Below are 26,482 nucleotides of genomic sequence, written 5' to 3' on the forward strand. Positions count from 1 at the left end.
GACCTCTTTATTTAAAAAAACAAATCTGCTGTTAAATACGTGCTTATTCTAATATTGGATGCATGGCAAATTAGCAAGTAAGACCTAGATGTGATCACACCTAAAATGGAGAGAGAGACAAAACAAATGGTAATTTGAAGGGTATAAAAAAGAAAGCGTCACATTTTATCTACATGAACTTAGAAGACTTTGATGCACATAGACCATTTGATTATTTACCAAAAAAATGCCATACCACATAGTTCCTATAGATATTAAATACTGTCTTAGTTTTCTGAGTTTGTGATCTTAGTTTGACTGCATTTGTTGTTGAGCCAAACCCAAATGAACAGATCTGCTTGTGTAATTCACTAAGTCTGCTTGCTGAATCTGTGCATATTATCCACATTTATTGGTCTTTGCTCAAGTGCATTGTGGGTGTGCTTAAGTAAAAAGAAAAAAAAAAAAATACAACAATCATTGTATCTTAAGCATTCAGCTCAAGCACATCAAAATGCTTGAGCTGTTTTACAGGTGAAATGGGAAGATTTAAGTTTTATTTGTTGAGGTTTGACTTTGTAGACGCGATCAAATGTAAGGCTATATGTGAAGTAAACATGATAATAGATTTAGCAAACAATTCTGAAAAAACTGAATGAGGTAGAAATGTGTGAAATATTTTTCTTGTATAAAAATATAAAATCACATATGTTCACTAACTGCTATAGAAAAAAAAACAAGTTATAATGCACATTGCGCTTATTTCTCTTTAAATGCACTGTATTTTAACCTTAGTATAAAGGTTTAAATATGCTAAACTAAAAGAACTGATTTGTTCACATGTGCCACAGTGAGAGTCCACTAGGTGTCTCAGTGTGTTTGCGTCTCGGCAAAGAAAGTTTCCCTTGTCTCACTAAAACAACCTGCAAATACAATGAGAAAACCTATCCTACCAAGTGCAACACTCGTTCTTCTTCGACCATTGTTAGTTCTTCACATTTTCCCCACTTACTGTGTTTTTCCATCCACTGGCAATCTTGGTCACCGAAAAAAAAAAGAAAAGTTGAGTTAACATAGTCAACGATGTTTCTGAGAAGAAAGTGGGTGAGAGAGATTAGGAGAAAACAGGGCGAAGAAAGACAGCCAGAAAGAAAAGCAGGGAACAAAGCACTGCTGGAAGAGAAAATGGAGCGATATTGTGTCAGTGTGTGTGGACCGTGAGAGGGATGGCGGGAGGAGGGGTTTAATCCTGGTTGGATTATGGTATAAAGTGGTGCTTGAAGAGAGAAGGAAAAGATACTCTGGAGAGAGAGGATGTCCCTACAATCCATTCATCAGTCTGTCGGCTCTCTGCATGTTAATTCTTTTGTTTCGGGCAGTTTTGCTTTTCAACCGGGGACCATGTGAAGCTGTCTGGAAGAGCGGTGGAAAATTCTCACATTGCTTTCCGGAAATGTAAATGCTCCCTTTTCTTATTAGAAAAAAAAATATGACTGAGCTGGACTGAATTTTTTTATCAAGTATTTTTTTTTTTTTTCTTTTCAGTTTTTGTTTTTCCCCTGGATTCAAGAGAGGAAAAGCATGGAAGAGAGAAGTGGAGGATAGAAGTAATAGAAATCAGATCAAAAGCCCTGGAAAGTGAGGTGTTGAAGAATGACAGGACTTAGATGGGACCCCTTGTGCACAGAAGTGACGTCTGACATCCGGGATAAAAACGTTGCCCATTCCTTCATATGCGGGGATACCCAGCTCAGCTGACATCAAACCAGCCATTCAGACTTTTATTTTTTTTGTTCAACATCTAGTAACTTTCTCTTCTAATCAGCATGCCTCTTAAAACCTTTAAAATATGACACAGTGAGTACCATCCTCTGCTACTGCAACGTTACATTTCAGCATTACTTGTTTTTACACATCCCTGCTTATCTGCATATTATTATGGACTGCTTTTGAGTTCTTAAAACTGCCACCAGGAAGAACTCAGTCTTTGCGTTTAGTTAAAGAGCTCAACATATCACTGTGGATCTGGAGACGACCACAACAGGCATTTTTGCAGGTGCATAGATGCTTTTAGTTTCTGCCTACCCAAGATCGAGTTGCTGGGGGCGACGAGTTCAGGAGGGGAAACCCAGACATCCTTTTCCCTGGAAACGCTTTACAGGTCATTGAGGGGGGGAGACCAGGCCATCCCAAACCTCCACAGAGAACATGTTGACCCACCACCTTAGTCAGGGTTTCCTCTCAGTGGGACTTCCCCAGAACACCTCCAAAGAGATCCTGATTAGATGAACGGTTCACTTCAACAAACCTCTTTTAGTTTGCTGATGCAGAGCCTCTCAACCTATACATCAGACTGAGCCTCCGCCTTATTAGGGTGGAGAAACAAGCTTACTCCACTGCATGGAGTAAGCTTGTTTCAGCCGCTTTTATCTGGCTTTCCAGTCCTTTATATTGAATATAAGAGCTGTGTCTATGTTCTCAGTAAAAATTCAGTTTACAAATTTCAGATTACAAGAGAAAACCAGAACTGGCCTGAAGTGTGGCAGGCTAATTAACGAGGACACCTCTCGTTAAGAAACCAGGTGTGCCCACTTCATGCTGGGTAATTCACAGAACCACCTGTCATTTTGTAGCAGTAAAGTTCTTCACTTGAAAATAAACCAATTTTCCAAGGGTGTAAGTAACATGTTTAAGAACTTTGCTTATGTTTTGGTTTAAAGCTCGGTGTCCAGAACCAAAATTGTTTGCACAGCTTTTTTTATTTTCATTTTATTTCTTTGGCTAGCTACCAAAGCTAATGAATCGGCTTTTCTTTTCTTTTCCAAGGGGAAACCTGGATGTAGTCCCTCTATGACAAAAATTCCTTTTTTTTATTTTTTATTCTTTAACACTAACCCCATGATTTCTGTTCTGCTTGGGCCAGTCTGCAGCAATAGGTGGAACGATGCAGATTGCAACAGCTGCATGGATGAGCTGTTGTGGCTTGGGAAGCGCTGGGAATGCCATTACATCGGGCAGAAGTGGGCCACGCAGAAGGAGGCTGATGATGCTGATGTGGATTATCCTCTCTGGCTCACTGTGCCTGGTGGTTGACGGCCAGATGAAGATCCCACCAGAAACGTGAGTGCAGCTGCAATGAGTACAACTCTGGCAGACCAGGGAGAAAACAATGACTTGTCTTGATTTTCTAAACCCCTCTCAGATCAACTTAATTTGTTTAAAAGTTCACATAAGAAATATTAGTTTTTAAAATCTCCTCAAAGCGAAACACGCTGATCTGCTAATCAGTGATGAAGTTTCCCACTTAATGTCAAAAAACAATTTGATCGGGTAGTTTCCATGTGTGCGCTTTTAAATCCACCAGCAGCATGGTTGTTCTTAAAGCCGTTGCCATTACGGATGACTCAATATTGTTTTTTCCAATTTGGCTTAAGCATACTGTATGGGCCATCTGTTAACCTGTGGGATACAAGGACCTGCCAAATTATCTTACAATCTTTCAGCTGCCACAGACGGAGAATGATGTTTCCAGTAAAATTCTGGTTATTTTTTTTTCTGACCATAACAAAACTTCAGTTATTCTAATTTTATACATTTTTACAACTGCATAGATGTTTGCCAAATTTAGCAAAAGCATCTGACCCTGTTACCTAGTTTTATCCTTTACTGATGTTTAAGCCGATGTATCTGTGAAAGAAGTAATTGCCTCTCTTTTTAAATCGCTCGTTTATAATTGAGAAACCCTCTGATGCGGCTGCTGATGTTTTAGAAAATTGTGTCATTGGGCCAGAATTAAAGCAGCAGTTTTTCAGGTCACCTCAGGTCACTTTGACACAAAATTTATTATGCCGTCTGAAGATTTGGAGGCTCTTGCTTCACTGAAAGTGAACAAAGAAATGACCGTTACATTTCACGTCAGGAGGGGTCAGCTGTTTAGCCGCTGTGGCAGCATCACTATTCTGCTACCATTAGGAGAAAAATGGATACGTTTTAATCCTTATATTCTCTTTCCAATCTACTCTGTTCACATTTACTCCTGTTCTTGTTCATTTGCTCTCCATTTTGTTCCAGGTTTTATTAATTTTTTACTTTTATCACAATTTTGCAGTAAACAGATTTTTGCATTTATTAAGTATTTTCTTTTCTCTCAAAATCTGACCTGCTTTGAGCCACATTTTCTTCAAAATCATTTGCAGCATCATCCTGCTTTACCTTAAATTAAATTAAGGCCTTATGTTTTTTTTGGAAAAGTAATGTTAGGATGTTTTAGTACAAAGAAAAATGGATATTGCCTCTATCATGCGTACAAGTCCTTCCAATTTTTTATTTTATTTTGATAGGATGAAAAAAACCATATTGAAAAGAAATATTAAACATAAAACATTCAACAAACTTTAATGTGTAAAAGTCATACTTGGAAAGGTATGGAATTTGATCACTACCCAAATCTGAATAAGTATAAAAACATTTGAGTTCACAAATTTATTTTCTGTTTTAGTATCTATTTAGATGATGATCTTTATTTTCGGCTTACCACATCCTTGTGTTTTGGTCAGGTTTTAAATTGGACCAAATATTAATGAAACAGTCTCATTACCCATCACAAAACTGTGATTTAAAGAACATCACAACGCAATCGTGTCATCGATGTTGTGCCCTTGAGCGACAAAGAAAAAATCTTCCTTGCGATTTTTAAAAATCTCAGAAAGTAAAGATGTTTTTTTTCTTATTTTGAACTTCCCCAAAAGCTCTTATTGTACAATAAACAGTTTGTAAAGAATCTGTCAGCAAATACTGAGCGTGTTCAGTACTGAGGGGAGCAAGCTGTCCACGTCCCAGAGAGCTGGCTGACTCCCCATAGGTTGAGCCATCTGTCACATCCTGTCTACGCTATGACCTTATCTCAGTTGCATTCACATAGAGGATTTGTAGAATTACTGCATGCTATTGAGCACAGAATAACCCTTTGGCCTGGCAGCCATGTCTGTCCTCTTCCACTGTCACCTTCAGTAAGCTCACTTAATCTCTCATTGGGGAGCCACCTTGCTGCAGTGTTAGTAACATCTAAGCTTTTTATTTTTAATTTTTACAATTTGTCATTTTTAAAACTGCAAATGTCAATGCGTTTTATTTGAATATTAGTTTATTTTGCAGTGAAAGAAAAATTATACGTGTTTAGTGGGTGTACATTGTACAACAATATTCCAAGATTTGAATTTATTCAATCAATTAGAATTAAAATTTACTGACTGATTCTATAGATTTTTGGTATTAGATATTTGCTGTTTTTTCATTTGACTTAGTAGCGGTTCAGACAATAATAACAACTTTAAAACAGTGAATGGTGTGTTTCTTTTTCTGTGTTCAGTGTGCAGCAGTGGGCCGTGTCCTTCGGAAAAGAGATTGCTGCTTTGTCCAATAGATACTCTGGAGCTAAACTTTTGCAGAAGGTAAGATAACCCAAATGTTTGCGCAGTAAAAGCTAACTTGACCCATTTCTGAACAAAGCAGATGTCAGTCAGTAGATATTTCCAAAGTGCTTCATAGGCCAACTGGGAAACATTCCCTGCAGTTTGGGAATTTTACACCTTTTGCTGAGTGGAAGACAGTGATAGTTGCATGTTAAGGATTAAGAACATTTATAGTTTATCTACACAGATGAATATAGGAAGCAAAGAAATTAATCGAGTTTTTTACATTCTAGCTGACACAAATCTTAAATTAATTTATCTAACCTCGGCTGCTGCTTTTTTTATGCAGGAAGAAAATAAATATTCAAAGACGGGTTTGAAAGGGAAACCATTCATTACCTTTGAGTTTAGTGGCATACATTTTCCATACAACATCTGCTCGATGACCATAGACCAATCTGGTGACACGGTTAACCTAAATACTACTCGGATATGTTTTTCAGTAATTAGTACATGCAATTTTTCTCTGCATGCCACCCTCTGGAGTCCCTGGCAGGCCCATTCACCATCTGCCGCACTCGTATTGTGCGTTTTTATTCTGATACCTTTCATTAACTTTTTGATCTTTTACTAAATGTGTTGTAAAATAAAATCTCTCCCAACAGATTTTGGATGCTGAAATATATCCAAGGCATGCATTCATTCAGGACATTAACTTTCCCATTTGGATATGCAAATCCTTTGTTTTCACACAAATTTGTGCAGTGACTCTACCGTTATTGGCTGTGTTTACGCAGACCGTGTCGCTTTCTCATATTTCAGAAGCTTATCTTTGTTTTCGGCCACCGGTGTGTAAAAAAACATCCAGTGCATTAGTTTAATCTTCGCAACATGAAGCCATTTATCGCCTACCTGTGTCTAATCAATGGCTTTCTAGCTGCAGAGCGTTTTGCTCTTGCTTGTGTAGCCTGGCTAAGCTACTAAATGTTTTTCAGTTGCAAGATCATGAAAGAACATTTTGATTTCTGTTCAGCAGCCACAGCTTTGTTTTTATTTGCTGTAGGCTGCAAAGAGCTCTTCATAATCCTTCGTTTATAATCCTTTCTCTTGTTAATATCTGCTTTCCTGCTCCAAGGTAGGGGAAAATTAAAAAACTGTTCAAAAAATCTATACATTCAGTAAGTTTTAAATTGAATTGTTTGATTAAAGAGAGGTTATAATTTTTGATATTTCAAAGAATCTATTAGTGCTGCTACTCCCATTCCCAAGGCATGAAATCGGAGCGTAATGTGAAAGTTTTGGAAAATATATTCAGTCATCGCTAGATTCATTAATTTTTAGCAATTATCCCTAAAAGGCTTAGAAAATATATTTAACTGTCAAAAAAATTAACTCATGCACATTCATATCAGGTGGAGCTATGATTTGGGTATGATTTTAGCAAGCTGTCCTAGTTTTTATAGAGTTTAGGAATCTTTCTTAGCAGCAACAAAGTGGCGTGATTTATGGTTTTTATCCAGAATACGAGATCTGACGTGTTTTTATTTCGCCTGTGATGGTACAGAATAAGATTCTGTCTGGCTTCATGATTTACATAAAGACACTAAGCTGTAGCTAAAGTAGATTTGGAAAGCTGCTTAACAAATTTGATCCCAAACCAGCCGGGTTTCTCCACAAAGCCAATTGCAAACTCCGAATCTGTCCCCACCGCGTATTCAGGAGCCACAGGAATTAAAGCCGTCGGCACTGATGACCATTTTACCGACGCTCAATTTATTAATGTGAGCATATAGTTGAGTCACTTTTGCAATTAGGTGAAATCCTGCAAGGTGCAGACTTAGTAGGTGGAAACCCAAACGTAGCTTGTTGATGCTTAGTCTAACTTTTTAACTGCAAATGTTTAAATATACATAACATGGACTTGAGTAAATGGGTCAAAATTTGTTTTGAAGAAATACAAGGATGTGGAGGGCGTGGTGAAGATGGAGGAGGTGAACGGTGAAGAGCTGGTAAAGAAGTTTGCGGAGGAAATGGAGGAAATGCTGGGAAGAAAGATGAAATCGGTGAAGGTAATGACGACCTGCTAGAGAGAAGTGAACAGACGATATGTTTAATGCAGAGAGTCTGCTGCTTGTTTGATCCATCATCTGTAACCGTTGCTTTATCTATCACAAGTGCTTCAGTAACATGATTGTACTTTTGAGTGCTATTAAGAAGTTGTGTTTTGCTGCAGAGATTAGCAGAAGCAGCAGAAGATGCTGATCTGGGACATGAGTACAACGAAACGCTAGAGGTAAGTAAGAATGTGTTTGGGTTCAACCATTTATCCAGACGAGCTGTATATCATTTTATTCTGTTGGCTTATTTTTAGTGATATTCAGCACTCCCAATTTACCAGAGCTGTGTTAAAGTGTGTAAAATTATACTATTACCCCCAGAAGTGCAGTTTGAATGCCTATATCTTTATTTTTATTAGGCTTTTAATAAGCAGAATTTCCATCCATCTATTTTCTGACCACCCTAGCTTTTATACTTCATAGATTCATAACACAGAGACTGTTAGCCTAACGGACTGCTGCATCTTTAACACCTCTTTTCAGAGTATTGTATTAAAGCATGTTAATGGAAAGTTGAGTGGAAGGAAAAAGTGTGGCAGAAAAAGGTGCACAAGCAATACGAATAAATCCAGTATTTGTTTTCTTTTTTTTTTTTTTTTTTGGTATCACGTAATTATCTTGTGATATAAGAAAGTGACTTCGTCACAAAGTTTTCTTATGCCCCAGGCTGGCCCTGCCTTACAAGCATCTGTTCTTGATCTTTTTCCCCAGTTTGACTACTTTAACTCCCTGTTGATCAACACTGTGGATGAGGAGGGCAATCCAATACCACTTGGTGGAGAATTCCTCTTAGAGAAAAATGAACATTTCAATAAACTTCCTGTTGGCACACAGCAGAGTAACATCCAAGTTCCTACAAATGTTTACAATCGAGGTAACAAAATCGGAAAGCCTGGATTTCCATACAAATGCAGTAAATCTCTTACGAAATCCAAATTTGTTTTCTGTCTCTTTTTGCAGATCCTGATATTCTAAACGGGGTCTACATGTCCGAGGCTCTGAATGATATTTTTATTGATAACTTCCAGAAGGATCCAACTCTCACTTGGCAATATTTTGGCAGTGCCACAGGTTTCTTCAGGCTCTACCCAGGTACATGGAGAGGATGTTTTTGCATCCTGCAAATTTACCTGCTGCATTTTCACCCATTACTGTGCTGATAATGCAATAAGTGGAGCAGCAGAAACATGTTAAACTACTCAAGTCAAACAGGGCACTTACTTGATATGTTGTATGTAAAATTCAATGGATGGTGGCAGTAGATATGGCAGGAGTAGTACCTTTGTGGGAAAGATGGTTACTGTTAAATTCTTCTGTGTACTGACTCTCAGACCTGTTTTTTTATTTTCTATTTATTTATTTTTGCTTTGCTTTTTACATTCCCAGGAATCCAGTGGATTCCAGATGAAAATGGTGTGGTCACCTTTGACTGCCGAAACAGAAACTGGTAAAGCTACAACCATTCCATCATCGGTCACACAGTGACGTCTTTTTAAAACATACATGTACTAAAAATAAAGTACTAAAAATCTTTTTTTAGTACTTTAAATCTTTTTGTTTTAGCACTTTAAATCTCAGCTACATTCTTCCTACACTTTGTGACAGAGATCATCAGCCTCCTCTACGTTGTTGTCATAGTTAATTTCTTTTTTGCAGCATCTCTCACTTTCACAGGCAGGCACCAGTCTTTGGTGCCAACAAAATAGGAACAAATTGTATGAAAGCCTTCATTTTTAAAATGTATGTTCTGTTAAAAAAAAAAAAAAAAAAAAGAATGATCTGACCAAATATTGCGTGCTTTTAATGAGGAAAAATGACCTCTTTTCATAAAAGTAATCAAGTAAAACATGTAATTCTGTGACTTCCATTCCCAGGAGTAAGGCTGCACAAACAGAGCAACATTTTGCCTTCCTGGAAAGTTTCATGGAACAGCTTTTGAAGTTCCAGGAACTTTGACGTTCTTGGAGAGACAGACTCTTTTTGGAAAGCGGAGCTCTCCAAGCTAAATGGTCTCGACTGCTTCCAATCACATCTGCTAGAGTGGAAATCTTGTTTGCGTGTAATTGGCTTAGAAAGTCAGGGGATGGCAATAAAGGGATGATGGTACGCAAGGAACGGAAGACTGGAGGAACAAATAAAAGGATAACCCTTGCTCCGTTCCTGCACTTCCTCGTTAACGTCATCATGATCTTTACCTGTCTGTTTAGGTACATACAGGCCGCCACGTCTCCCAAAGACGTGATAATCGTGGTGGATGTGAGCGGCAGCATGAAGGGGCTGAGACTGACGATAGCCAAGCACACAATTAATACCATCCTAGACACTCTGGGAGAAAATGACTTTGTAAACATCATAGCTGTAAGTATAAGAACACGAAGGAATGTGAATCTGGTATTGGTTGCAAGACTTTCATCTGATTGAATATGAAAATATTAACTTTTTTTTATTCCTATTATTTTTCTATATTACTAAATGTTTCCTAATTTCTCTCATTTTGTTGGTTTCTCTCCAGTACAGTGACTATGTTCGTTACGTGGAACCCTGTTTCAAGGGCATGCTGGTACAAGCTGATCTGGATAACAGAGAGGTAACACGCGCGCCCACACACACACAAAAAAAAAGCCAGACGCATACTGGCTTTACAGCTAATTAATACAATTAGCTTCTGCTGACCCAATCCTGTTAATCCTCTGATGACAGAGATTCACATGATAGTAAAACATCACAGGTTAAGTTTAGGGTCAAGGTCTTGGGGGCATTTTATGCTGCTTCTCGCTGGTAGTTCAGTGTAATTCAGCTGCATCTCAGTAAATTGGAAAACTATTGGAAACATTTCTACGTTTCTCTGCGCTGATTGCAGCTTCAATTCCATGCTTTTTCTATTGTGCCACATCTAAACGTTTTAAATTACACGCCTGTTAAATATTAGTATGTATGGGTAGATGAAGAATAATTAAATCCTTTATGTAAGAACGTGCTGTAATTGTAGCATTCACTGTAAGACCCTTTATAACCCCAAACATAATGAAAATCCAAAACGTATTATTCACTTGTCCATTTTTTGCCAGCCAGTTATGTCTTTAATATCTTTGTTTTTATTCGTCTTATAAATACCATTTCTGCTTATTTTATTGTAAAATGGGGCATACACATTCTCTTTTTTAGTAGACTACTTTTACTTTAAGCCACATCTTTTATTTTATTTTTAAAGTAAATACAAGCAGTACCACTAATATCTCAGTGCTTTACTGCTGCACTCATCTTTTTTCTCCTCCTGCTCATCCGTTCTCATGCTTTGATATCCCAACACCTGCTCAGTCTGCTCCGCCGTAGCATGTGCGTGTCTGTTTGCTGGATGTATGCCCTACTTTCACTCCCGTCCACATTGTTGCGGATCAGGTGAGGTCGCTGGCCGCTGACAGTTTTATAAGCGTGTCATGTGGCGTGTGAGGGTGGGATTTGATTGGCTGAATGCGCAGAGAGATGGGCTGCAGGAGAATGGACAGATGTTGGCTGGCACATTTGTCCGTCCTTATTAGAGAACGCTCGGCAGTCATGTCTTTCCAAAACCCGTTTTATGAAGTAGGAGTTCATGATGAGCTTTTCCGAGCTACCATATACAAATGTGAGTGCTTGATTTTATGAGTTAGATACAGCATTCGCGCTCATTGAAATTTTGAAAAATTTATGCTACCACCATAAAGTTCAATGTATGAAGGATTTTAGAATGGTGTGCAACTGTGAAGCTAAAGTAAAATGATTTGTCATGTTAAACAATTATTTTTTCTCAAAGTAGAAAGTGAAAAGTATTGCCTGCGTTTGTAATTTATTATAATCATTCCTGATTCAAAGTTTTGTCAAAACATTCTGCTGCAGCGTCTAGCAGCTTCACACAACTAGAAACTGGAACTTTTTTTTGCAAAATAGCTGAAGGTCAGACACCTATTTTGCACTTTGTGAGCATCAATTTTCAAGGCACGCCGCAGTCTTGATTGGATTTAGGTCTATTCTTTGACTAGGCCATTCGACCACATGAATATATTTTCATATGAACCATCCTGCTGTGTGTTTAGAATAGTTTTCCTGCTGGAAAGTGAACCTCAGATCGAGTCTGAAGTCTTTTGCAGCCTCCAAACGGTTGACTTCTAGAACTGGCTCCATCCAACTTATTCTGACTTGCTAACTTGTTAAAAATACCAACAAAACACTTTTAAGTTTTGTGCTTGCAAAGGAACAAAATGTGGGGAAGGTCAAGGAATATGCATACTATTGTGAGACACTGCATGTTGCAGATTTCTCCCAAATTTCTTTCTCCCCCTTTTCCCCTTTTAGCAAAATAAAATTTTAAAAAGTTTAGACATTTCTCTTTTTTTTTTTTTTTTTTTTTTTTTTTTTTTTTTTGGGGGGGGATTTTAACAAAATAGACATATTTCTGCAAATGTACCAAAAGAGTGACAATAGTTTATCTTTAACCTACATTTTCTGTAAAGTCCAACCACAGAAGCCACTACTCGCTGTGCATGCAATAGCCTGTGTGCATGTGTTAATTAATCCTGATTACCTCCTAGGGCTGTAGTAACTTTGCTTTTATTGGTCAGTGTGCCAGGGAACCAGGCATAAGCCCTTGGCTGCACAGTCCCTCTCATGTTTTCTACCTCCTAAGACACATGAGTCAGTTTACCTGCATTTGCCAAAATAAAAATAGCAATGAAGAAGTGATGTTTTATGACTATATATTTTATCTGACATTACAGCACTTCAAGCTTTTGGTGGATGAGCTTCAAGTCAAAGGAGAGGGCAAAGTAAAAAAAGCAATGAAGGAGTCTTTTAAGGTCCTTAACGAGGTTGGTCTCTATTCTTTGCAAAAAAAAAAAAAAAAGCACAATTTGTTGTGAAATGGTGCAGTTATTTCCAGTTACCTTTGTGAATGAATGTGTTTAGGCTGCTTCACTGGGGCAGGGCAGCCTGTGCAACCAGGCCATCATGCTGATAACAGACGGCGCCATGGAGGACTTCAAGGATGTTTTCGAAGAGTTTAACTTTCCAGAACGTCGGGTGGGAAGTTTATTTTAACTCAGGTGTTTAGAGTACTGAATGTGGGGTGTTTTCTGCCGCTTAGACGGTTCTTACTCGTTTCCGCAGGTTCGAGTGTTCACGTATCTCATTGGGCGCGAGATGACGTTTGCTGAAAATGTTAAATGGATCGCCTGCAACAACAAGGGTAAAGCTAATTTATGTTTTTGTTTCTTCTGTTTTTCTCTTTCAAATGTTTCAGAGAGAAGCCCAACCCAATAATTAAACCAGAGTCTCTTAGGAAAAATCATGTCAGTCTCAGAGTAGAGATGAAGGTATTTCCTCATTTTCAACTACATCAGAATTGAGGCTATTTGTAGCTATCAGTTGCTGCCCCCTTGTGAATTACATGGTGCCATGCATCAGTTCAGATCAGAAAGACGCAGCATTCAATGAAATTTTGTTTCTGGTAATTCCTCCCAACTGCTGCCACTACTGTATTTATATTCCTTACATTTTCATACATTTTTACTGGTCAGTTTAATATAATTTGGCCAGTTGGAAGCAGGGTGGTGGCTCCATCATGCTTTGGGGTCATGTTTCTTGAGTGGAGACAGACAGCCAGTCTTGGAGAAAAACTTATTAAAATTTGTTGTTGGAGATTCTCTTTCCATCAAGTTAAGAGCGCTAAACTTTCAGCTGTTCATACATATTGTCTTGTAACAACTGAACTGGACAATATTTGAAATCTGCAAAGGGTGTAAATATTTTTCCAATCCACTCTATATCTGACAGAGTTAGGAGTATTTTCCTAAGATGAATTTTGTTCATTTGAGACGTTGATAATCACATAAAACCTGGACTACGTCAAACCACAGGAGAGTTATCGACGCACACTTTTATGTAATTTTGTACGTCGAGATGTCTGGTAAAATAATGCATTGCTTTTATTTTACCATCAATAGAAATCAAACAGATTAATTAAAAATAAATAAATCTACCGTAATTATATCTTAATAAGTTCTCTGATATTTTATGGACTCTAAATTCACTGTATTTTCCAGGTAAGTGAAATGTGTTTGCATGAATTTGCTTATCCTGCAGGTTATTACACACACGTGTCCACACTGGCTGATGTTCAGGAAAACGTCATGGAATATCTCCACGTTCTCAGTCGGCCAATGGTTATCAACCATGACCACGACATCATCTGGACAGAGGCCTACATGGACAGTGTGGTCAGTCTTCTTCTCTCATTATTTACAAACTTGTTGGGCAGAATGAATATGATACAGTTAGAGTAACGGCAAATCTTTGTCTTTAGGTTTTGGTGCATCTTCTTTGTTCAGCTGCATCATTTTTTCTTGTCATTCTTTCTTTTTGCTGTCATGCATTTCATCCTGGTTTGTTTTCTTCTCTCCATCATCCCATTCAGCTTCCCAATAAAGATGAGGTAATCATAATTGGAGTTTTAGCTTAGTTATGCAAATTAAAGGGTATTCGCGTAAGGGTTAATCATGCTAATGTCTTGCTTAGAATGCTGTTTCCATTTAACAGCTTTCAGTGTTTTGTTGTCTGTAGATGTTTATTTGTGTTACGTTTTTCTAAAACTGAACTTGGCTGATAATGCTGCTCTCAGTTTGATTTGTTACAAACCGACCATAGAGCACGCTAAGCATTAGTAATCTTTGTGTTATATACATATATGTTTCTTATAAATCACAAAACACAAAAAATTATTCTTTTGAACTCATTCATTTATTCACCTCATTTTCATCAACTTTGTCATATTGTCTTACTTTGTTTGTTTTTTTTTGACTACTTTGTCTGCCAAGTTCTCTGTTCCCTTATGAATGCGTCCATAAGTCACTTTTACTTCAACAGAAGTTTAAGTGTACATCTGTGTTTTGTATTGCAGCTGTTTAACACTCAGGCACAGAGTTTGCTCCTGATGACCTCAGTCGCCATGCCTGTTTTCAGTAAGAAGGAAGAAACTGTAAGTTGACTTCTTGTTTTTTTATTTGCTAAATGTATGGTTTTATGTTCATACTGATGCATGAGTACAGAAGGAAGGGAAGTATGAACATCAATACAGATTATAATGGATTCAAAGTCTGGCTCTATTTATTTATTTTTCTGTCAAAGTTGTGCAAATGCAAGTCTGTTGACCTTAAAGGCAGCATGCCCTGGTATAATTCATTACATTGAGCTCTGGTGTCCTTTTCTCTCCAGCTGTCTCACGGGATTTTACTGGGAGTGGTAGGAACAGATGTGGCCTTAAGAGAACTGATGAAATTAGCTCCAAGATACAAGGTAAATCATATGTGATTTACAGCTTAAAGAAACGGACAACATGTCTATGTGGAAAATAGTTCCTTTTAAATTGCTAATCACACCATTTGGTCTTCTTCTGACTGCTACCGAAAATAGTTCACTGAGCCTTTTGCGTCTTCCACACAAGGGAGTGTTTAGCACTTCACTGACAGCAATAATCAGATGTTTCAGTTTCCACACTGGCTGATCACAGATCAGGGAGGAACAAGCTAAAAATCAACCTAACCCGTCTGTATTTGATTTCTTGGTGTGTTCTGTTTATATGGTGTTTTCTTCCTTACTGTCTTTATGTAGACTCTGCAGTGCTGTGCTGTAGTTGTAATTTTGATGTTAATTGAACACATCTTTTTAAACAGCAATGTGTGCGACTGTAACACACCGTGTAATGTCATAACAGCAAGGAGATATAAGTGGTTTTCTGCTATTCTGTTCCTCCAGCTGGGTATCCATGGTTACGCCTTCCTCATCACCAATAATGGTTACATCCTGTCTCATCCAGAACTGCGGCCTCTGGTACATGCAAAGATTTGCTTCACATCCTCTGAGAGACTGTTGAGTTTTTATTAACCCAGCGGCGTTGGTAACAAACTCCCACATGTCTTTGTTTTTGTTTGTCTGTGACAGTATAAAGAGGGAAAGAAACTGAAGCCTAAACCAAACTACAACAGTGTTGATCTGTCAGAGGTTGAATGGGAGGATACTGAAGAGAAAGTCAGTGCACTATTTTATATATATATATATTTTTTTTTATTATTTTTTTTTTTTACATTTTTTTGTTGTTTTTGAATGACTGCTGTACTAAAATGATCATGAACAAGAGTCCTGAATATGTGATGTTTCTGTTTATAGCTGAGGACAGCCATGGTCAAAGGAGAAACCGGCACAATGTCTTTAGATGTGAGATCTTCAGTGGACAAAGGAGTAAGTACTTTGCTTTCTTTTATGAAATGGTTCCAAGACATCTTATATCGTTTTCATTCCAGTTAAACAAGTATTTCTTTTATCTTTTGTCATCTGAATTAATTCAGAATATGGCTTAATTAATGGAGATGGTTGTTTAACCAGTTCTGCATGATTATTATGTTATCGTTGTCAAATTTGTGATCTTTTGTGCTTCCTTCTTGCAGAGGAGAGTGATCTTCTTGAAGAACGATTATTTTTACACAGTCATAAATGAGACACCATTCAGGTTTGTTTAATTATTTCTTTTTGCAAATGGCGTCTACTGTGCTTTGCAAAAGTGTTCACACCACTTAAATTTCTTTTCCACATTTTGTTACTTTAGAGGCAGAAACCTCAATGTGCTTCATTGGGAGTAGACGTAATATAAGACAGTCCAGGATTCTGACTTGGAAAGGAAATGATCTGATGACTTTCAAAGATTTTTTTTTTCTTTTTACATATGAAAAGTGTGGCATGGCATACCTTTTGTATTCAGACTCCTGAGCTAATACTTTGTGGAACCACCTCTCGTTGCCCTTACAGCTGCTAACCTTTTGTGTCGCTCCCAGCTTTGTACATTAAAAGATGATTGTTCTTATGCAAAAATAGTTCAAGGTCACTGTGAACACACTTTCAGTGCTCTGTAGCCCTGCTTTAAACTTGTCCACAACTTCCTCCCTGACCTTATTATTACACATATTTTTCTGTTTCTATTTTTACAGTCTTGGTATAGTCTTGAGTAGAGGGTATGGAGAGTACATCTTCACAGGAAATGTCTCGCTGGATGAAGGTAGATGTAAATCTTTTTTTTTTTTTTTTTTTTTTTAAGAGAACAAACCTTTTCAGTCTCTCCTTTTCCCTCTTTCTTTGTTCTTCAGGTCTTCATGACTTAATCACTCCGGATCTGACCTTAGCCAATGAATGGTAAACATATAGTATTGCATTTCCTTTTAGAAGTTTCAGTGGAAAGGTATACAAACATTTATCTACATATTTTTGTCTTTGCAGGACCTACTGTGAGATCGACATCGACCCGGCACATCGCAAACTGACCCAGCTGCAGGCCGTCATAAAATATCTCACTGGGAAAGAAAAAGATCTGCACTGTAAGCCTACACTCAGTTCCATTCACCAAATAATTTTGTTTGCATGCGATTTGAAATTTAAATATTTTTCTTTGAAAACTTTCAGATTTTTCTCTCTTATTTTGTCCTTCCAGGCGATAGACAGTTGTTGCAACAGACTCTATTTGATGCTGTTGTTACAGCACCTATGGAAGCGTACTGGACCGCTCTCATGCTTAACACATCTAGGTGAACAAAAACGCTGAAATGAAATTCCCTCTGGATGCAATGCTGGGCTGCCAGCCTTATAATTTCAACCTCGCCTCACCTTTTTTGCTTTGCGTTTTCTTGCTCTCCCAGTATGGACGATGGTGTTGAGACTGCTTTCTTGGGGACTCGTTCAGGCTTGCAGAGGTACCTGAGGTACACGGGTGTTGAAAAAAGAGTTGGCAAGTGAGTGTCATTTAAACAGCTACCATGTTTATGAGGTTTCAAATCAATTCTACTCCTCAACATTTACTTCTATGTTGTACTTCATATATATAGATTTTAAACTAAAGGTAAACTTGATGGCTTTTGTCCCTTCAGGTCTTTCCTGACCTCCACTGATAAAGAGAACATGTTCACTCTGGACCATTTCCCTGTGTGGTACCGCAGAGCCTCTGAGTATCCAGTTGGACAGTTTCTGTACTACATGCCCAGACAGGACACAAGAGGTAGAGGGATCACCTTCACGTTGCAAACAATTTAGAGAATAATTAGGAAAGACATACAGAATAGCTGTCAATCTTTTTAATTTCCCGAATATTGTAGCTATTTCTATGAAAAGCTTAATTTATCAGCAGTATTTATCAAAAGGAAGTTGTCTGTTGATGTAATCTGGAGATTTGTTCTTAGACACAGAAAATACTTTTCATGAAAAATCTTTATTTGGACAAACATAACATCTTCCATTATGTTGATTGTCACTAATATTTCCTCTATATAGGTTTGACAATAACTTGGCCGTAGATTCAAAGAAAAAGTGAACAGTAATTTTTTTTTCTTTTTGAGCTTTTTAAAACGTTCCCATGTTGAAATAAGTTTTAATTGTTTACACAATAAAAAGAAGTTGAAAAAGAAACTTTTTCACATTTTGTCACTTTACAAAATCCTAATAAACCTATCAAACTCTGTCGTATGCATCCTGAAGTAATTTTGAGAACAAAATGTCACTTTTTTTTGCCAACGTGTAAAACGTGTGGTGGAAAAGTCAATAAATATATCGGAAACAATGTTTAGACTTTATTTGTACAATATTCTTATTTGCTTTCCTAGTTGACAATTATTCTCAACTTTGTGTTGCTCTTTCACATAAAATCCTAATAAATACTTTCATATCAGCAAATGCTTTTGCAAGGCAAGGACTGTTTAAAACTATAAAGGGTATTCTGAGAATAAAGTTGAAAGATTTTTTTCCTTTATGTTTTCACATTCTCAGATTGTTTCATACAAATGATTGATTTATGCTAAATAGTGCGTATTAAATAATCATCTAAATGTTTTAGGACGATGGTGGAAAAAAGATAGTGTGTCATTTTCAGATATATTCAGGGATTATGAGGCTGCCTATAGTGCCACCTTCAGTTCAGAAGAGGTGCAACACCGTGTGGAGGAGCAGGGTAGAGAACTGCCTCTGATACTTGGCATGCCTCCACTTCTGAATCTATCCTGCCCATAATTTTCCTTGGCTCTGGGCTTAAGACGACATAAACTGCTGTAGCTCTGTGTTTCTGTTTTTAGTTTATTTTCGGTTTTGGCTCGGTCCTGCCTTTTTTTCCTTTTTATCTTTCCGGTTCCCACTCATAAAGCATGCCGTTTAAATATGAGAACATCCTGTCAGTTTTCTCCCATCAGAGAGGAAGATTCTTGCTGCTTCACTTTGACCCATTTCAACTCTTATACATCGTTATAAAAATTATATCAGAGAATCTATGCAGTGCATGGTTAACTCTCGCAGGATAAGTAACGGAAAATAAATACGGAGAGCACATGGACGCCCAAAATACACAAATGCATTCCTTTGGTTATGGATGCATTATTCAATTAACTCTCCTAATCTCAGTTATGCAACACTTGAAATGTTAATCTGTTTGAAATCTGAGGCTTGGTGACTGTCAGCATCTGCTGAAGGCTGCAAATAGATGCAAAACAGATTTAAAACAGAGCATGAATTTTAATATTACCTACCCTGGTGCAAGTCAGCCTTCCGCACATCTTTCTAAATACATTTCAGCAAATCTGATGCATTTAATCTGACAGTGGCATTGTAAAAATGCTTATTAATAAAAGAAAATGCAGTGTATTGTGCTTCTGCATGTCAGGAAGGAACGAACGCATGCATCCATTTGCCGCATTATGCATGAAATGACAAAGGTGCTGGGATTTTCTTTATAAGATTGTTTCTGTTGCTCTACCAGCAGGAAGAATTGTGATTAGCACCACTGCTGTGACTGTGACGGTGGGCAAGAAAACAGCCATCGCTGGAGGTAGGATGACGGCTCTTATTTCTTCTTCCCGTTCCTGTTTAATCTTCTCTTAATCCTCCACCTCTTTTAATGTTCTCCACTGATTTCTCTAAGCTCCTGCATATTTAAATGACTAAACTTTGATTTCCTTACTTCATCCTAAAGTTTGTGGAATTTCTACCAGCAAAACCGGATGGTATATTTTACTAATTTGTTTGAGACATTTGAACAAAAAAGTTAAAACTTAATTTTACAGTGCATTACAATCAACAGTGACATTAAATTGAGACTTATTTGTTGGGTTTTTTTCAATAGCATCTGTTTTTGTGCCGGATTAATCTCTTGTAGTTATCGTAGTGTCAAAGTTAAAACCACCACTACTCACTTTGCTCACAACAAGCCCAAAAAAGAAAGATATTAACGCTGTCGACTCGATGTGAGGCAATCAAAGGGTGAAGAAGAGAAGTAGCCTGAAGCCACATGTCTGTGACCTTGTAGAATTTGGACATAATATCTAGATGATTCTGTTTTGTTTGGGTGCTTTAAGTTTTATATTTCAAACTCTACACTTGAAAAATAGTGCTTAGCTCACTAGTTTCAGTGAGAGGATTTTTACCTCCCAGCGCCCTGCAGCTAATTTCTATCGTCAAGTCTCTGAAAATCAACTGGATGGATACAGTTAATAGCAGACTGTACTTTGAGCTGTCTTGTGATTGAATCTTGTTAAATGCGATGTCTGAACTGTGCTTAAAATAACTCGCATTTGCTCTGCAAGAGCAACACGGTGGAGCACAGTTATCTGTTAGTGGCTTGCTTGGAGGCATTGTGCCAGATTTTCTTACATTAAAGGAATTAAACTCCTTGCTAAGAAAACATCTAAGAAAGTGAGATGAAAGAGAAGCAAGATAATAGCCAGCAGGGGTTCCGGTTTGCGCCAAATCCAGCTACATTGTTGCTGGATTTGGTTCATTCAGACACAATTGACCTGTGCTGATAACCAGAGACTAGGAAACACGACATACACTTGAGTAAACTCATAATAGTATATAAACCTGTTGTTCACTATCTGAAGTGTAAAAATTATACATTTAAGCGTGAGAAACGGGAAGAAGTAAATGTTACAGCTTTTTATTCTTTGACCATTTTATGCCGTGTCCTTCCGTGTCTGCATGGTGTCCTATTCTTAATCATTAGGACACCATCATGGAGTAAAATCCACTCCAGGATTTTACATAATGCAAAGAAAAATTTTTTTTTGTTTTGTGTACATCTGAGATACACCACAACAGGAACAAAGAATCTAAGCGGATCAGATGGCAAACACCGTGGCAGAGAAATAACTTTTGTGAAGAATTTGAGTTGATGGAGTTCATGCTGATACACAGTGGCTCTTGAATTTGTTGTAAAATTTGAGAGCACATTTAGGAAAACATGATCTAATCTCATGACGTATAAGAGAAAATAATACAGTGAACTGCTAATTCTGAAGGCTATGAACCATTATAGGTGGAAGGCTGCACTATAATGTATTCAAGCCTAAAGGGCTGAGGCTTCTCATCTTAATCAACCTCTGTTTGTGCTGGAGATCCTGAGTTTGATCCTCTTTATTCTTCATTCTTTTTTCTTTTTTTTTCCCAATGTGAGTGGATGCAATTTTTTAATTCAATTTAAATAAAAAAAATTTACACTTAGATGTAGCATCTATGAACAGTGAAGAGCAACAGAGACCATTTTGTTTGTTTCCATTATTGTCTGTCCATCCTGTCTGTCCAGTTCTATTTTCCTTCTGTCTTCATTTAAATTTTCTGGTTCTCTTTTTGTTTTCTTCCAAGGGCTTCCCTCTTGCATCCCATGTAACTTCCTTTCTTTTAAGCTTCCTCCCTTTCTTCTGTCCCTACTTCCTTTTCTGTCTGCATTTCTTCTTGGTTCCTCGTGTGCTTCCTTTCTTTCCTTGTGCCTTTTCCTCCATGTGTCCCACCCCACCGTCTCCCTTTGTAGATTCAGACACATCTCTCTGTCCTCTTTACCCTGTTAAACCCACTCAAGCATCTTTCTAATTTTTCTTCCCCTCTCCAACTAAGCTGTCAGATCTGTCTTTCTTCACTTTGGCAGATTTTTTTCCCCCCCTTGCTCCGCCTATCTCTTCCCCTTGTAACTCTCCTTTCTCTGTCGTGTCATTCTTTAAACTCCCACTCTGCTTCTGTTTCTCACTGCAGTAAGCGAAGGTTTTCTCCTAAAAAAGGAGAGGATATCAAACATTTAGAAGCCAACTGATTGAGGAACATATTCAACCAAAAAGCTGTACTCTGTACAAAATTTGGCCTAGATTTTTCCACTGTATTCTAACCATGTGCCTACTCGCCTTACTCAGCTGATTTACTCTTCTCAAAGGTTTACGGCTGGTATGTGTTGGAGATAATGTTGTAAATTTATCAATGAGAAGAATTTGCTTATCAGATCTACAGAGGTGTAACATATGTATCAAAGGTATCTTTTGCATGTTCATCATAATTGGTTTCAGCAGCAAAGGTTTTTCTTGGTGCCTGAGTCAAATGAATGAGAGCACGTTTTGACTGCATCGGTGTTCTGATTGTGTATGTACACTTTATTCTCCTTTCCACTTTAACTTACAGTAACTTTTTAGGACTACTCGATTTACTGTGAAGGGAAAAACTTAATGAAGTGACCAAATAATGTTTGGTACATTTCTGTACTGTTGTTAAATCCGTATTAGTAAAGTATAGTGGTGGGACTTCAACACTGCTGTACAGTGTGCCATGAGCTTCCTCTGTATTTTTATCCCAAATATTTTCATTCTCTGTTCAGTTTCACAGTCATATAAATGAATCCATCTATTTTTTTTATCTACAAGCCTGACAAAAAATTGAAAGAGAAAAACTTTTAAAAATATAATGGTTATTCTTCATATTTTGGATTGTATTTTAATGACTAAAGAGTTACAATTATTTTCATGACCACAGAGTGTCAGTGTTTCCCTGAACACGAGCGAGGCCCGTTCTTCATCGATGTCTCTGTTTACTTACATGTTATTCCTTCATGCCATTTTGGTGGCTGATTTAATTTCACATTCTTCAATGAAGGCCAGTGGTTTCATCTGTTAGAAGATGATCCAGAATCGGGGCTCAGCTACAGATTAGTTCTTCGCTGCAACACCAATGACAGGCTGTGAATAATTTTGTCATGCTCCATACAAAGGTGCTGAAAGGATAATAAAAAGACAGATAGAAAATCTGAACCGAGGGATCGGTAAATAAAAACCAACATGAGAGGCAGTGCGGGAGAAAAAAGAGACGTAATGGTGCAGAAGAAATACTGGAAAAAGGTGAAAGATAAAAAAAAATGATGGCAGAGGAGGCGACAGGAAGATGAATTGAGACAAGATAAGTGAGAATAAAAAGAATTGAGAGAAGATTAGAAATAAAGAGGCGAGTAGATAGAAAGTGAGGTATGGGGGGAAAAAATGAGAAACTCTTGGATGGTTGTATTTATTCCATCTAATAAATGGAATATGTGAATATTTTACAGCTGTTCTTTCGGCATAAATTGTACTTTTTTTACATTTTAATGAAAGCATAATGTTGTGCAGTGTGGACATAAAACTGACGAGTGTGATATGTTTTTATTTTGTAATAATCTAATAGCACAACACACTGTATTTCTGGGTTGTGCCGTCACTGAGGCCCTCAGTCATCATGGCTGCCTCTGCTGATGCAGGGTTTATGCAGCAAACTGGAATCTATTTTTCCTTGTACACAAAAGCTATATAGGATATAGAGGATTGAGCTAGCTAACATACTTTGCTGTCAATATTGCAAGACCTGCAGACTAGTGAATTAAGGGAAAATCTTTTTAAATCCATACAGCTGGAGTCTCTGAAAGGGATTTTTTTTATCATAACATAGAAAATGCTTTTTTTTTTCTTTTTTAATCAATGTAACTTTACTTGCATACATTTTACACATGCTCTTGCTCAACTTAAGCATAATATCTTAAATCAGAATTTGCAGTATTGCTAGTATATTTGGTTTGAGGTCTCATAATGATGGGAAAGGAGGGACATGATTTAAAAAACATGGCTAAACATTAGTAGTATTACCATCACAATAATATTGCAGATTCATGTGTTTCTAAAATTAAGCAGCCCTAATTTTCTCAATTAATTTGTTGCTACCTTGGTGTTGGAGTTAATTTAGCTTTCTTAAGTCCCTAATGTGTGCAGTGTGTGTAAATTGAGTGTAAAAGGCAAAATAACAATTCAGCAGCCCTGGAGTTTTTGAACAGTACTGCTTTAAGTCTTACCTTCTGCACTTGTGATTTTAAAAGCAGAACTAAGTGTTGCATATTTTCCTCACTAAATCTCCACGTTGCACAGTTGCTAAGTTTTACATTAAGTAAATATTTCAAATTTTTTGAAGCATGGTTCTACAAAGGTGCGAGTCCAAGTTGCGTTTCCCTAAAGTAAAGTTAACCTTTGGATTTTGCAACAGGCTTCCATTTGTGCAACGGCACTGTTGATAGTTTGCTTGTGTACATTTCTGGGTCCAGTTATTTGGGAATTATCCTGCTCGACCAACAACCAGCTGATCGGACTGACCAGCTGTTAGCCTCTATTTCTCTGACGACCAATTCTCTTTTGTGAAGGTCTGCATGAACATTCTTGTCCTTAGCAAACATAATGTGCTTTAAAGCAGAACAGTGCTATACACTCAGACCAGCCATAACCTGCATTAATGCATGTGTTGCTATGTTTTGATGCATGTAAAACACTACTGATGCATTTTGCCTTTTGGATGCAAATCATGTCATACATTAAGGTTGTAGAGAGAGAATCTACCTCGTACACTCGTTGATTTAAGAAAAAGTGAAGGACCAATAAGGAGTGATCCAGTATGTACACAATGTGGTGCACATCCAGCCCAGCTATTACTGTGTAAATGATTCAATTTAGAAGATGCTGGCGGTTCTAGAAAGAGTGTCACGGTACAAGTCACCAAAGTGTCAAATAGTCAGTCAGAACAATGTGTGAAGGTCACACACACACACAGGGGATGCTTTGTGGATGCATTATGCAGCATTAATGGCACTTGGCAGGTTTTGATTGAGGTTACATCTTTGATATGCATGAGGCCAGGTGTTTGGGTCATACAGCTTCCTCCCATGTAGTGTGTAGAGAGGTTGCAGTGACCTGATGTCAGAAATGATGGGTACATGATGGCACCTACACCCACTGTGTCGTAAAGAAGATTCCCCGCAAGGCAGAAAATGGCACAATACCACCATTTGGTGTCTTGCAATCATGAAATGCATGAACTTTGGAGGTGGGTACATAGTTTCTCTGTCAAACATGAGCAATCCTCTCTAATGGTATGTGCCTCGGTCTGTGGTACAACTACTACTGCTGGTTCTTGGGCTGTCTTTGTCGGTACACAGAAGTAACCTTGGACCATTTATCGTTTTCACTACATCAGAATCTTCTCAAAAGAAAAAATAAAGTGGAGAAACTTCTGACAATACCCAATTATGCTCATAACACATCAGGAACCAGAGCTGATGGCTCCTTATGGTATGTCCCATTTGAATCTTTGAAATTTATCACTTTTAATTTGGGTTGGATGTTACTTCAAGATTCCAGTTTTAAACCAGTGGGATTTTCTCATTAATATGCTTGCTGACCTGAAGACTTTTAGAAATAAAAACAGATAATCTGTCAAATGGTTTGACAGATTTGTACTGTCAAACACCGTAGTGACATGTTTGGTACTATGTATGTGAAAGATTTCATTTGACTGATGGAAAAGTCCAGTTTTTTTTTTTTTTTTTAACCAAAACTACCAATGACTTGTATAAAAGGCAGCCATTGTGAATTTTAGTTTGGGAATGGAGTGAAATCTCTGTTTTTTCTATGGATGTCAGCTACAGGAAACATTTCTGGTAATTGTTTAATGTTGAAGCCTATTTCTTTTTTACTTATTTCAGTTTTTGAGTAAAAACTAGGTATTAATTGTATCCTTAACCAACCATGCATTGAAAATAAAAACAATTGTTTCTTATTTTTGTTGGTAGCATGTATAAAAACTACCCATAGCATATCACTCAATTCATTTTGGAGCTATTTTTGGGTTGTGTTGCCCTTTTGTATGTGTCTGAAAATTAAACCATTTAAAAACCTATTGCTTCTGCATGTGGGCCAAATTCTAATAAAGATGGACTATTCCTACTAGGTACTTAATGTCTACTTATTTGTCTGATGTTAAACCACACAAAAGTTGGCAAAAATTAAGTAATAGCTAAAAAAAAATAACATAAAATAATTTTTCAAAATTGCTTTTCTGAATTATTTATATGCTTTTCATGAGTGCACACAAGGAGGTTCAGTCTTGTCATTTATAAAACTTAAGATTTAATTCAAAATAACAGACAAGGCAGCATAAAGCCCATTCTGACACTTTAAACTCTAAGTTTCTTACACAAACTTTAGCAACTGTTGGAAGGACACGACAAATAACTATCGCAGTGATATTAAAATCTAAATCAAAAAACTGAATCCAGCAACACAAAAAAGGACACGTACATTGTGAGTTCATACAAGAAACCAAAAAACAGATACATCAGAAACATTTTTGGAATTTCTGGGCCAACACATCGTAGTAGCCTAGCATAATAATATCTGCAATATAATCCGATATCAGAGAAACGTTGATATTATAGGTTTATTCCAAGCCAATCAAAAATTGAGCGGGAGCTTAGATTTACTTCAGAGATGCAATAAATGCTACTGAAATCACTGTCTGTGCACCTAAAATAATTGCTCACATAAATCTTTCAGGGGGATTAATCAAAGTCATGGAAACGGAATCCAAACAAACTGAATGCTATATATGTATATATAAACACAATCATGTTCCCGCCAAATTAGCAGTGACAACTTTACGAAGTCATCACTGCTAACAGAGAGACAGTTTTCATTGCATATCGCAGACCTTTCTTGGTAAATAAAAAGAAACCCCGTTTTAAAGAAGGGATTGTTGAAAGGAACAGATGAAATCCTTAAGCAGTGTGGAAAAAGCTTCTGCAAATATTTCTGGGTAGAAAGT

The 26,482-nt window shown here is 37.4% G+C and overlaps 1 protein-coding gene across 1 annotated transcript in view; it reads left to right on the forward strand.

Annotated features, from left to right (window-relative positions):
• The first annotated feature begins 2,574 nt into the window (after nt 1-2,574).
• The window catches only part of cacna2d4a (calcium channel, voltage-dependent, alpha 2/delta subunit 4a), a 72,049-nt gene continuing 48,141 nt past the window's right edge, over nt 2,575-26,482 (forward strand). Inside the window, exons 1-28 of the mRNA XM_017302840.1 lie at nt 2,575-2,655; nt 2,903-3,099; nt 5,348-5,429; nt 7,343-7,459; nt 7,624-7,683; nt 8,219-8,381; nt 8,468-8,599; nt 8,894-8,954; nt 9,715-9,865; nt 10,020-10,094; nt 12,262-12,351; nt 12,449-12,562; nt 12,650-12,728; nt 13,625-13,758; nt 13,956-13,973; nt 14,439-14,516; nt 14,753-14,833; nt 15,293-15,367; nt 15,479-15,565; nt 15,704-15,775; nt 15,982-16,043; nt 16,519-16,586; nt 16,675-16,720; nt 16,805-16,902; nt 17,016-17,109; nt 17,221-17,313; nt 17,449-17,576; nt 19,320-19,388. Coding sequence (XP_017158329.1) covers nt 2,575-2,655; nt 2,903-3,099; nt 5,348-5,429; nt 7,343-7,459; nt 7,624-7,683; nt 8,219-8,381; nt 8,468-8,599; nt 8,894-8,954; nt 9,715-9,865; nt 10,020-10,094; nt 12,262-12,351; nt 12,449-12,562; nt 12,650-12,728; nt 13,625-13,758; nt 13,956-13,973; nt 14,439-14,516; nt 14,753-14,833; nt 15,293-15,367; nt 15,479-15,565; nt 15,704-15,775; nt 15,982-16,043; nt 16,519-16,586; nt 16,675-16,720; nt 16,805-16,902; nt 17,016-17,109; nt 17,221-17,313; nt 17,449-17,576; nt 19,320-19,388 — 2,605 coding nt within the window. The remainder of the gene's footprint in view (nt 2,656-2,902; nt 3,100-5,347; nt 5,430-7,342; nt 7,460-7,623; nt 7,684-8,218; nt 8,382-8,467; nt 8,600-8,893; nt 8,955-9,714; nt 9,866-10,019; nt 10,095-12,261; nt 12,352-12,448; nt 12,563-12,649; nt 12,729-13,624; nt 13,759-13,955; nt 13,974-14,438; nt 14,517-14,752; nt 14,834-15,292; nt 15,368-15,478; nt 15,566-15,703; nt 15,776-15,981; nt 16,044-16,518; nt 16,587-16,674; nt 16,721-16,804; nt 16,903-17,015; nt 17,110-17,220; nt 17,314-17,448; nt 17,577-19,319; nt 19,389-26,482) is intronic.

Source organism: Poecilia reticulata, linkage group LG23 (assembly GCF_000633615.1).
Source record: "Poecilia reticulata strain Guanapo linkage group LG23, Guppy_female_1.0+MT, whole genome shotgun sequence".
Lineage (NCBI taxonomy): Eukaryota > Metazoa > Chordata > Actinopteri > Cyprinodontiformes > Poeciliidae > Poecilia > Poecilia reticulata.